Source organism: Xenopus laevis, chromosome 5S, assembly GCF_017654675.1.
Source record: "Xenopus laevis strain J_2021 chromosome 5S, Xenopus_laevis_v10.1, whole genome shotgun sequence".
In the NCBI taxonomy this organism is placed as follows: Eukaryota; Metazoa; Chordata; class Amphibia; order Anura; family Pipidae; genus Xenopus; species Xenopus laevis.
In genome coordinates this window covers 16,942,599-16,955,494 of record NC_054380.1, presented here as the reverse complement: position 1 = coordinate 16,955,494, position 12,896 = coordinate 16,942,599, and the positions used below count along the sequence as shown (strand labels likewise).

General features: G+C 40.3%; 1 protein-coding gene across 2 annotated transcripts in view; it reads left to right on the top strand.

Annotated features, from left to right (window-relative positions):
- Positions 1-12,896, top strand: part of rps6kc1.S (ribosomal protein S6 kinase, 52kDa, polypeptide 1 S homeolog) — an 86,728-nt gene that overhangs the window by 61,059 nt on the left and 12,773 nt on the right. For both annotated transcript variants that reach the window (XM_018264995.2, XM_018264996.2), the window contains exons 13-15: positions 23-1,570; positions 1,842-1,931; positions 9,665-9,747. In XM_018264995.2, the coding sequence (XP_018120484.1) occupies positions 23-1,570; positions 1,842-1,931; positions 9,665-9,747 (1,721 nt within the window). The remainder of the gene's footprint in view (positions 1-22; positions 1,571-1,841; positions 1,932-9,664; positions 9,748-12,896) is intronic.

Below are 12,896 nucleotides of genomic sequence, written 5' to 3'. Positions count from 1 at the left end.
TTTTGTTTGTTTTTCTTTGCAGGTGGAAAATTATGGAACTACTTGAGTAAATTTTTTAGCAGGAGTGCTGATGAAAGCTTTGATATTCCTCCCTCCAAGAGCTCCCATTCAGATGAAGACCTTCTAAAACATCTAGCTCCTTGTCCTAAAAGCAGCCTTGACTCCAGGGGAAGCAGTGATAGAAACATGCTATCAGTGCAACAGCTGCAAAGTAGCTTGACAATTAGCTCTCAAGATGACAGTAGCACCCAAGATGAGGAAGGGAGGGAAAGTCCTCTTAAATGGGCTGATTCTGCATCAAGTTCTGATGAGGAGTGTACCACAAGCTATCTGACCCTGTGCAGAGAGTACAGCCAAGAGAAGGTGCAACCTGACACATTAAGTGTTGAGCCTTTACTCGGACTGGATGGACAGGAGGATTTCCCCCCAGACTTCGTAGAGCAAGAGCCAAGTTGCACAACTTCTAATAGCTTAAACTCTCAGCTGACTAGTGAGGAACCTTTATTTATTGAAGAGAGTGGACACAGCGTGCCCAAGCCAGTTCTGATGGCTGACGCACTGAGAAAATCTAGGGGTAGTCCCATGGAATTTTTTAGAATCGATAGTAGGGAAAGTAATAGTGATTTGGGAGATCATAGTTCAAAAGCAGGAACTGTTGATGCATATCCCTCTTTCCAGGATGATGTTGATGATGATAGTGAATTTGAGCCAGAAAGGCCAAGTGTTGGCACTTCAGTCATAATCACTCACGATGCAATAAGCAGGGGGTCAAATGATTCTTTTCCTGTCATTTCATTCAAAGATGCTGCTTTAGATGATGTTTGCAGCATTGATGAAGGAAGGCCAGACCTTCTAGTCAACCTGCCTGGCACTGAACAAATGGACGAAACTGAAGTTGTTTTTCAACCCAACCTATTAGAAACTGATTTTATGGAGACCAAGCTTTTAGAAACCCCTGACGTTTTACTGGTGAATAACAGCTTGGAGCAATTGACGGGGCTTAATCCAAATCCACTTGTGGCTGTTGAGCAAACATGGGGCCCTCATTCACAAATTACTGAACAATGTCAAGTCAACACTAACAGCAAGGAATCTTCTAGATCTGCATCTATTGATCCATTAGAATCAAGGGGTACTTTAAGTGATTTAGACACTTTATTACCAGCATCGGTGACTTTTCCTTTATCATATTCCACGACGACCGAAGGAGTCTCCCAAGTTCCCTGTGAGACATCTTCAGGCATCAAAAATGTCTATGACCCTCAAGAGACACTCGCTTTGGTCAGTTCTGAAGTGTCTGATGAGTTAACTACTAATCTGGTGCAGCTCAATATTAAAATCGAGGATACAGATGCTTGTGATGTCAAAAAGGAATTTTGGGGGGAGAAGGATATCCATAAACTGTTTCAGGAACTTGATGCAAAATTGTCAGCCGCATCTAACTTTATCATCCCAGAGACCTTCATTCAGAAATGGGCTGCCGAAATAGTTCTGGCTCTTGATGGTCTACACGGAGAAGGAATTGTGTGTCGCGATTTGAACCCAAACAACATCTTATTGAATGATGGAGGTCAGGAACTTTTGCAAATGCATTTCTTTTTATTCGCTGTTGCTTCCAATTAACTGAGTAGGCGTTTTATCTTGTAATTAGTATCTTCATTTCCTGTCTCGAGCTTTATTATCAGTGCTGCAAATTCACCCACTGTAATAGCTTCTAGTACTTAATGATGCCATTATTCTTAATGATACTGTTTTTAGCTAGAAAGAGAGTAATTACAGTTCACTTGTACAGAAAATGGAAGGGAAAAATGTTTTGATTTCTCCTGTCGTTTTGTTTTTAGGACACATTCAGCTAACATATTTTAGCAGGTGGAGTGAGGTTGAAGATTCCTGTGACAGCGATGCAATAGAGAAAATGTACTGTGCCCCAGGTTAGATCAATCACCTCAAATGTTTCACTTGAAAAGTAGATTAGCAGCTTTCATTTCCTCTTGTAGCTCTGGTAACATACTTTTATTGGACGTGGAAGTTAATGCATGGCCTGATATCCACAGTAATTCTCAGTCTGTCAAGTCGTGGTGGATATCGCTCATAATTGAAGCCTTGTTGAACAGTGAATAGACTTTTGTGCATCATGAAATGCCATTTTGTTATTCCAAAGCATCAAAGTTGCAGACATTTGTATTCATCGTGGCTGATCTCTTCATGGGCGCAATGTCCCAATGGGTGTCAAGCGTATCCATATCGGTCATGTCGTTTATGAATATTAAAATATAGTATATATAACATAGCAGGGTTTTGGCAAATGACTGCGGCAAAAATCAAGTTTCATTGAAGTTGCCATTAATATTTCTGCGTATTTGTGGGAGATCATAAACATTTTTCTATGGATCTATTAAGCTTATTTGTTCCGAGTATAACATCATGTTGGTGTTTAGGGTCAGCAAGCTTAAATGGATATCAGTGGTAACATGAATACAGGTATGGAACCTGCTATCCAGAATGCTGGGGACCTGAGGCTTTCAAGATAACATATCTTTCCATAATTTGGATCTTCATATCTTAAGTCTATCAGAAAACCCTTTAAACATTAAATAAATCCAGTAGGCTGGTTTTACTTCCAATAAGGATTAATTATATCTTAGTTTGGATCAAGTACAAGGTACTGTTTTATTATTAGAGAGAAAGGAAATTCTTTTTGAAAATTTGGATTATTTGATTATTATGGAGTCTATGGGAGACAGCCTTTCCGTAATTTGGAGCATTCTGGATAACGGGTTTCCGGATAATGGATCCCATACCTGTACAACCGGGGGGAAAAGGCGTAGTATTTATGTTTTGCTTTTAATGGCAGATTTACTATTATTGGTGCTGAATTGTAGCAGTGCATGTGCTGATACCCTGGAACAAATAAGCTTAATAGAAAAATAGAAAAATGATTATGATCTCACGCAAATATGCAGAAATATGAATGACAACTTCAAGGAAATATGATTTAGTTAGTTTAGATCAGTCCTGGTTGCTGGTAGCGACTGTACTGGTATATAATAATAATTACTGCTTCAATTTTGTTTAGAGTTTAGCCCCAGTAAGTTATTTATTGTACACATGGGGCATTCTCCCTGGACAACTGTAGCAGTAATTGCTCTTATACAGAGATGATATATTTGCTATTCTTAACTGTGTCATGAGGGCTGCCTGTGGGGGATACAGACGCTACTGTAGTCAGGGGGCCTACTGCAGAGTTGACCCCCCAAGATGGAAAGGTGTCCCATGTAAAATGGGACATGAGTGGAGCTTTCATGTGACATGAGTGGAGCATTCATGGGACATGGGGGGAGTTTTTTGTTTTTTTTATATAGCTTGAATTTTTTAGTTTTAACAATTATTAGGTTAAAGTGAGAAAGGAAAGAGAAAGATTGATGGGAAAAGTGTCCATTGGTTGGTGGAGGTGGCTGGCAATTTGAGCCACGAAGTATAGTCCTGCGTGTCACCAATTTATAAGACCTGAACCCGCAGCACGTGACCCGAACTGCCCCGCTTTGATCTTCTACCCTACCCCGACCCGCAACTGCCTTATCCACAGCCCGATCCGCAACCCGACGACCACCATTAAATAGGAAGTGACATTTTCAAAAGTGGGTGGGGACAGAAAAAACGTTTCGTAAAATTTTAAAAGGAGTAAAATATAGACAATATAACATAAGAAATTTAGATGAGACCCGCATCTGTAACCCACACCCAAAATTTGTACCCTCATCCCGCAGGGTACCCGCTTTTTTTTTGTGGGTAACCCGCGGGTACCTGTCCTGCTGCAGGACCATGTAGTCCATATGTTGGCAAAATTTGACTAAATCTAATTAGCAACATGGATTGTAACACATGGATGGAATTTTTATATATTTGGGGAGAGGTCATGGGAACATCAGGGGAGCGACCGTGCATGCAAGAGACATGTTTTCATTGATGCCCTATTTGATTTGTTTGCAGGGCCCACCACCCAGGGGATCCAGGTGGCTCATAATTTGTATCCCCTGGGGCATAGGCCCAGCTGACTTTGTAGTATGGGGCCCCATGATTACTGATGACGGTTTTAGAGACGCCCTTTATATTAGGAAACTTCCAAGTTGCTATGAGAGGGTAAAGCTAGCCATATGCATCAAGGTACAAAACAAAGGTCTATATCCAAAAATGAGTAAGTACCCCAATAGGCACGAAACGCGTGCGGTTTTCATGTCCTAATAAATTTTCTAATTTTTAACATAATTGCTTCTTTATTATTGGAGGTCCTCACATCTTTTTTGGATATAGTGTTTTGGACTTGCACCTTGGGACTGGGGTGAACTGTGAGTAAATCCTCTACAATTAACTTAAAAAATAATTGGTAAATCAAAAATACAATTTTTTTTGAGTAGTACCGTATATACTTTTTCATGTGGCATTAGCACAAACCTTGTTATTATATACAAAACAAAGGTGACAAAGATAATCAAGCATGAAGCATTTATTTTTTTGGCCAGCCTTGTGATAGTCACATTGGTAGACATACATGTTGCCTCTTTTTTTCTTTTATTGGCTGAAACCCTAACAGTGAGCCCTCAAAATCCAAACATTTTTTTTTAAACGATTCCATTCTGTGTTCAAAATATGTTTTTTTTTATTAGTCCAAACTGCTTTATGTTCTAACACCTTTGCAGTGAGCATCTCTGCACCGCTTTAATTTCCTTGTTATCTTCCTTATGTTTACTATGGGCAAAAGGGTTATACTCTATCTTAGAAATAACAGATGTTACCTATCCCTCTGCCTATAAGGATTTATAAATATGAGTGGCAGATCCCATATAGCTTGCGTCTGCTGAGGCACCTTATAAACAGATAGATCTGCTCTCTTAACTGCTACAAAGAAGGCTTTAGATGAGGCAAGCTGCCATGAATGGTTGTGGAATGTAATTAAAAATATATAGTTTTTAAGTCACTGTGGAGTTCCAAACAGGCAAGAGGGCGAAGAGCGAATCCTTTTATAAGCTACATGAAAGTCTTGAAACCTGCAGTGACTCGGATATCATTACGTTGTAAAATAGGCGTACATTATATCTTTTAATGCACAAGTTTCGATGGGGATACATTTCTTAAATATTGTTCATTACACAGACCTATGGAGATCCATTGGGGAGAGGTCTGCAGCACACACAATGCAGTCCCTGCTTGACAGGATTTTGATACCTTCCTGATCGGCTGTCACTGGTCAGTATTAGACTTTCATTATGATGGAATAGTTAAAATACATGAATATTGGAACTCCTTGGCCTGCAGCCTTGTGCCTTTATATGGTCCAGAACCCTCAGTGAATTCTAATATCCTTATCATTTACAGTAGGGGGTACATTATCCCTTATAATACAGGAGTGATACTTAGAGTTCCCTGTATAACTCAGCCTGCAGCCTTGTGCCTTTATATGGTCACAGAATCCCTCAGTGAATTCTAATATCCTTATCATTTACAGTAGGGGGTACATTATCCCTTATAATACACGAGTGATATTTAGAGTTCACTGTATAACTCAGCCTGCAGCCTTGTGCCTTTATATGGTCACAGAACAACCCCTCAGTGACTTCTAATATCCTTATAATTTACAGTAGGAGGGGGTACATTAGAAAATGAACAGGCAAAAAAGGAAAACCTATTTGGACTTTCCCCCTTGCTCCTAATGAAATATCCAGGGAAGGACCTTATGAAATCAGGTGTTTGTCTATTCATGCAGAACTCCTAAACTTCAACACCATTCAAAATGAAATAATAAAAATGTAGAATGCACCTTCTAAAAAAAAACCCCCAAAAAAAACATGTTTTTTTTTAATTTGTTATCCAGGGTACCCACTGGTTGTGTCAATAGATGTGACAGACTTGCACCAAAATAATCACATGCAAATGAGCATTAACCTCCACACGCATATGTTGTAGATTGTAAGGCAATGTTACCCTGTGTGTTTAGTTTCTATCGCCCAGCTGCATCCAGCTTGTATAGGGACTCTACTCGCATCTCATAGAGAGTCCCAGCAGGTGGCAGCGTGTTACCAAGGTTTTGGTGGCCACTTAAATTCTTTAATCCTGTATGTAAATGTATATGTGTGCAGCAGCACTCTATAGATTATTTTACACCTTTTCCTTAATACTTGATAACCACATTATTCTCTGATGCAACAAAGGAGAGGTATAAATTGAAAACTATAAGTACCCACATAACTGCCCTACCCCGACAGTTTGCAAGCACTTTCAAGCCCTGAGTGGCACTTTGATGGATATCCAAACCAAATCACTTCTGTCCAGCCACAATAAGTCCAATTTTTGTTCCCGACCCACAGGGAGACAACGCCTTATAAATCATTCAGTGTACATAAAATCAGTGTGACAGGCTGAAGGGAACACTTTGTGATGTTGCCAGCAATGTTGCTTTACATTTCACAATAACAAAATGCACAAACAAGACCGGTGCCACGTGACGGGGCTTTTGTTGCACTGAATTCACCGACGGCCTCTCTTGTTTTCTAAATAGGAGCATTAAAGCCGCTTGATATTTTAGCCCGGGGTAGGGGGGGAGGAAGTAAACTTTATCACCCAGTCGGGATGAAAATGATTCACTCCTGTTTAAACAACCCTTTGCTCTCTCTACCCCCCCCCAGCCTCTTATCACACATTTGTCTCCAAAACATCATCCACCTGCCCTGCACTTTCAAATTATTGCTATATATCTTTTATCTGCTGCTAACATGCCTTGGTATTTATGAAATAAACAAAAAACAAAAAATTCCAGTAACAAATTGTTTCCATCGCCAGAAAGCTGAAAAAGTTCCACTCGAGGGTCATTCGCCTGCTCTATAAACAAGTCTTCCAAATAAACAAAAGCTTTATAATCCTTTGGTGTCAATAAGCGTTAGGGGAGGTAAAGGGGCTGAGTTTTTCTCTTTGTAAGAATTTTAAATCGGAAGTATCCGAAAACCAGCAATTCTTCAATTCTTTTCTTTAAAGCAAACCAAAGGTAAGAATTCAGTTTGGCTTCATACCCAGCGGTTAAATGTTTGGCCATTGTTGCGGTTACCCAGATAGCTCTGATCCTTTCCTACAGACCCATAGCCTATATGTGAATGCAAGTGGCAAGGTTCTACTGAGCCCCCCATTCAAAGTGAAATTAAGCCAAGCAATGGGGAACTCTGGCTGAAGGGATCCTTTCTTTACCGATGCAGGAATAAAGAAAATGGTCAATAAAAGAAATATGCTGGAATTTCATATATGTGACCAATTATCCATTTTGCCTTTGATTTCCTGTTTTGATATCTTCATATCAGTTCCCAAAGTTTAATTAGAGGGCATGGAGGGTATAGGTGTGTCTTTATGAACCCTGTCATCTTGTATGTCCCATGTCTGTGTACATCCCTATCACTGCCTATTATGCCACGTTCCTCTGGTGTGACCCTGTACCTTGTTTTTATAGGTACATAGTACATGTTCCTTTGTTGGATCCCAGGGTACTGGCCACATTGAGTGTACATGCAGTTACTAAATGCAGACATTTAGCCAATTTGCAGGTGCCTTAAGCCGTATCCCTTTAACCGGGAAGTTGGATGTGGCCTGTTTTTCTTTTTTTAATATATTGTTGGCTGTGGCTATGGGATAGGGATAGCAGGTACTGTAGGGAGAGATGGTGCCTATAGTAACAGTGGGGTAATAGTCTCTGGGGGAGTGTGACTGTGGGATAGCAGGTATAGTAGGGAGAGATGTTGCCTATAGTAACAGTGGGATAATAGTCTCTGGGAAGGGACTGTGGTTGTGGGATAGCAGATATAGTAGGGAGAGATGGTGTCTATAGTAACAGTTGGATAATAGTCTCTGGGAAGGGAGTGTGACTGTGGGATAGCAGGTATAGTAGGGAGAGATGGTGTCTATAGTAACAGTTGTATAGTATTCTCTAGGAAGGGAGTGTGACTGTGGGATAGCAGGTATAGTAGGGAGAGATGGTGCCTATAGTAACAGACTATAATAGTCTCTGGGAAGGGAATGTGACTGTGGTTTAGCAGGTATAGTAGGGAGTGATGGTGCCTATAGTAACAGTGGGATAATAGTCTCTGGGAAGGGACTGTGGTTGTGGGATAGCAGGTATAGTAAGGAGAGTTGGTGCCTATAGTAACAGTGGGATAATAGTCTCTGGGAAGGGAGTGTGACTTTGGGATAGGAGGTATAGTAGGGAGAGATGGTGCCTATAGTAACAGTGGGATAATAGTCTCTGGGAAGGGAGTGTGACTGTGGGATAGCAGGTATAGTAGGGAGAGATGGTGCCTATAGTAACAGTGGGATAATAGTCTCTGGGAAGGGAGTGTGACTGTGGGATAGCAGGTATAGTAGGGAGAGATGGTGTCTATAGTAACAGTGGATAATAGTCTCTGGGAAGGGAGTGTGACTGTGGGATAGCAGGTATAGTAGGGAGAGATGGTGCCTATAGTAACAGTGGGATAATAGTCTCTGGGAAGGGAGTGTGACTGTGGGATAACAGGTATAGTAGGGAGAGATGGTGTCTATAGTAACAGTGGATAATAGTCTCTGGGAAGGGAGTGTGACTGTGGGATAGCAGGTATAGTAGGGAGAGATGGTGCCTATAGTAACAGTGGGATAATAGTCTCTGGGAAGGGAGTGTCACTGTGGGGTAGCAGGTATAGTAGGGAGAGATGGTGCCTATAGTAACAGTGGGATAATAGTCTCTGGGAAGGGAGTGTGACTGTGGGATAACAGGTATAGTAGGGAGAGATGGTGTCTATAGTAACAGTGGGATAATAATCTCTGGGAAGGGAGTGTGACTGTGGGATAGCAGGTATAGTAGGGAGAGATGGTGTCTATAGTAACAGTGGATAATAGTCTCTGGGAAGGGAGTGTGACTGTGGGATAGTAGGTATAGTAGGGAGAGATGGTGCCTATAGTAACAGTGGGATAATAGTCTCTGGGAAGGGAGTGTGACTGTGGGGTAGCAGGTATAGTAGGGAGAGATGGTGCCTATAGTAACAGTGGGATAATAGTCTCTGGGAAGGGAGTGTGACTGTGGGATAACAGGTATAGTAGGGAGAGATGGTGTCTATAGTAACAGTGGGATAATAATCTCTGGGAAGGGAGTGTGACTGTGGGATAGCAGGTATAGTAGGGAGAGATGGTGCCTATATTAACAGTGGGATAATAGTCTTTGGGAAGGGAGTGTGGCTGTGGGAGAGCAGGTATAGTAGGGAGAGATGGGGCCTATAATATTAGTTGGGATAATAATCTTTGGGAATGGACTGTTGCTGTGTGATGAATACCATATTAAAGAATGTTGTATCCACAACCATTTAAAAGCTGTAAGGGATTATCTTAATACTTGGTAGGATCTCATAGAGTCTATTATGGTTTGAGCCACAGTGCTGATTGCAGTTTTAGCAGACATTCAATTTACATATTCATGATGTCTGTAATACTGTATTTTGTTGTTTTTATCATGTTGATGTATGCTACTTTGCAATATCAAATATTTCTGTGTACAAATATTCATTCATTTTCAACACCCCCCCCCCTTGCCATTTGGAGAGGGAGAGTTTGTACTGGCATTTGAAGTTCATCCTAATGAGAACAAAAATTTTTTTGATTTCAGAGGTCGGAGGGATAACAGAGGAGACGCAGGCCTGTGACTGGTGGAGTTTAGGGGCTCTTCTCTTTGAACTCCTCACCATAAAGGTAAATCACTGGGACTTTTGGTGCATTTTATGTTACATTTCTCAGTTGACAGGTTACTTATAGACACTTGTGAACAGAGGAGACTAAAATGTTATTTTATTTCTTTCAAAGTGATTCACTCCCACAGAGTATGTAGCAGGTCTGGATTTTCTACCACCCAAAACAGATATAACTCAGATGAGACCCTTAGTTCTTTCTAGTGACTTTAAGAAGTGATGCCACAGTATAATGATAATGAGCAAAGAGTCTTATCTGACTTGCACTTGAAAAGATTCTTATTGGCAGAAATCTATGGTTTTCAGCCAAACTAAATCCTAACTTTTAATGCAACTTGCTATGCTATGGGTACTTCAGACTGACCTTTGTTACTGTTTTATGTTAATATCCAGGTCCAGGTTCAGATTTGATTTATTCGGCCAAATCTAAGTTGGTGAATCATATTTTCTCAATTGATGGCCAATACTGGATTATTGGACAGTGAGACATGTTGAACTTGTATTTTGACTACCAATCTCACTGCAATATTTTATTTATTGCTCTTATTTATTTTATTCTACTTGTTTTTGCCCATTAAAAAGTTTTGTGTGCTATTTTCATTTTGAGTCTCTGCACGGCACATACATTGGTAGAAATGTAATGAAAAGTATAACTTCTTACCTTGGTTGTTTGGAGAAGAAAGACATATCCCTTTATCTGTCTAAAAGAGAAGAAGCAACTCTTTGTATCCAATTTTTGTGTTTCTTAAATTCAGGTTTAGCTCTGCATACCCCATATAAGTACATTTATATCTGACTATGGCTAGTCTGCACAGTCTCGTTTGTGTAAATGTTTTGTGAAAACTTGATATAATCAAGTTTATGTTCACTATTGCTCTCTCAGCATCTGTTTCTCTTCATTCTGTCTTCATGCAGCAGTTGGGTGTCAGATGAATGATCCAGTATATCTTATAGAGGCGGCTCCCTTTCCTAGCAGACGTATTAGAGCTCACTCAAATCACTGATTGCAGAACAAACAAAATGTAACAAAATAACTGCCTTTTGCACAAATCCTGCATGTAGAGAGACATGATGTCTGGTGATTGAGCTCTAATACATCTTTAGGCAAAAGGAGCCCCAATAAAATATATATTGGATCTTAAGGTGACCATAGACGTAACAATTAAGATCTTTTCTTGAAAAAGATCTTTTCACACACGTGTAGAGGTGAATCATCAGTTATATAGATAGAAACAATAGAATTCTACCTGTATTTGACGATTCAGCACTAACAATGGTTGATGTTTTGGTGCCTTCAAAGGCAGCCGATAAAAATTTTCTGTCCAGCCCGATCAACAAGCCAACCGATATCCAAGTCTTCTGCAGATATCGGTTGGCTTATTTCCCACCATACACGCACCGAATACGCTTACGCTAAATGCGTAAGGCTTTGTTCATGATTATGTACAGATAAAAACTAACTTAACTTAGCTGCTTTTGACTCCTACTCCTGTGGTCTGTAAAAGTTCCAGCCTGCATTTTTGTGTCTTTCCCTGTTTGGCTCGCTAAGCTGAAGGTCTGGGATTTGAACACCCGGACCCACCATGTAAAGTGGTAAGCAATTGCATAACTGATCCTTTTTTGGTTAGTGTTGCTTAGGGTTGTATGTAAAATGGAGCCAGCCAAATTAAGCATTTCAGAATATTTAAAATGTAGTTGCCTTGTCCTTTAACTGCACTGATCAATATGGCGGTGCCCACTTGTGATACGTAAATACAATTAATGCACCTCGGAGAAGTCACTTCGAAGTTCCATGACCTGTATAAAAACACTCGGCCTCGACTTTTTAATATGGTCATGAAACTGCTCGGTAACTTATAATATCCTTATATTTTACAATAGGGGTACTTTATTCACTATATTTGTAATGCTTCCTGGGAAAAATAATGTATGGCGAATAGTTTATTAAAACATTTACAGAAGAGAAATGAAGTATTTCGAAAAGCAGGAAATATTTTCCATATGAGCATGTGCGCCATACAGCTTTCCCCAGAGGTCGGCACCTCGCAGTTAAAGGATTGTGCTTTGGAAGCAGTTAATATAGTACCTACAAGGCATCTTATGTTACACTTTTATGGATTTCAGCTGCACCAGCAGGTCAGGTTCTATTTCTGTTTTGCCTCTAAAACATATAGGGGCGGAAGATGAAAGCAAAGGTTATCAGATTTATGGCTCTTGCTGTAAGACGTTTCATAAATGCAAGCATGTTTGGATCCCTTCCTTCTGAGCTCTAATAGTTTCTCCTGGTTCCGATGTAAAGCGTTCTAGACCGCCATATTTATAGACGTATATGTATATATATATATATGTACCTTTATTGGTGGGTGGTGGGGAGGGCAAATATTTTCTCAAATGAATATATGTCTATACATCTGCTGCTTCTGAGACAGAGACACCTGCTGCTGCTCACTACAATGAACGCCTCTATCTCTACTGAATTCTATGGAGGCAGCGAAAACTTTTTGGGATTCGGCCAAATCCTTTGTGAAAGATTCGGCCGAATACCGAACTGAATCCTAATTTTCATATGCAAATTAGGGGCAGAAAAGGAGAACGGGGGAAATATTTTTTAACTTCCTTGTTTTGTGACAAAAAGTCACGTGGTTTCCCCTCCCTGACCCTAATTTACATATGCAAATTCTGATTCAGATTGGCTGAATCCTGGCCAAATCCTGGATTCAGTGCATCTCTACTGAATGCAGCCTTTGCCAGGTTGAGCACATGCTATAGAAGTATACATGTCAATAATAAAGGAAAGCTTCCGTGCCTCTTCTGAACCATGCATTGCTTTTGTTGTTGAATTCCCAGTACACAACTGTAGAGAAGTGCGGCATTGTTGTACACAAGGGCTCATATGATATCACATGTCGACAACTAACCTTGTTTTCAATGCACACCACACGCCGCCTCGCCTTCTGGTTTCTTTGCAATATAGAAAATCCCCATGGTATGAAAGAAAAAAGCGTCTGTTACCAAGAAAAGGATGTTCAAAAAGCTACTTTCTTTTTTTTTTTTTTTTTTACCCGGAGATGAATAGGTACTTACTTTGGTATGGCTATAGCTACACAGCACGTGGAAATCAATAGCTTTATTTATACACAGAGGCAGAGAAAG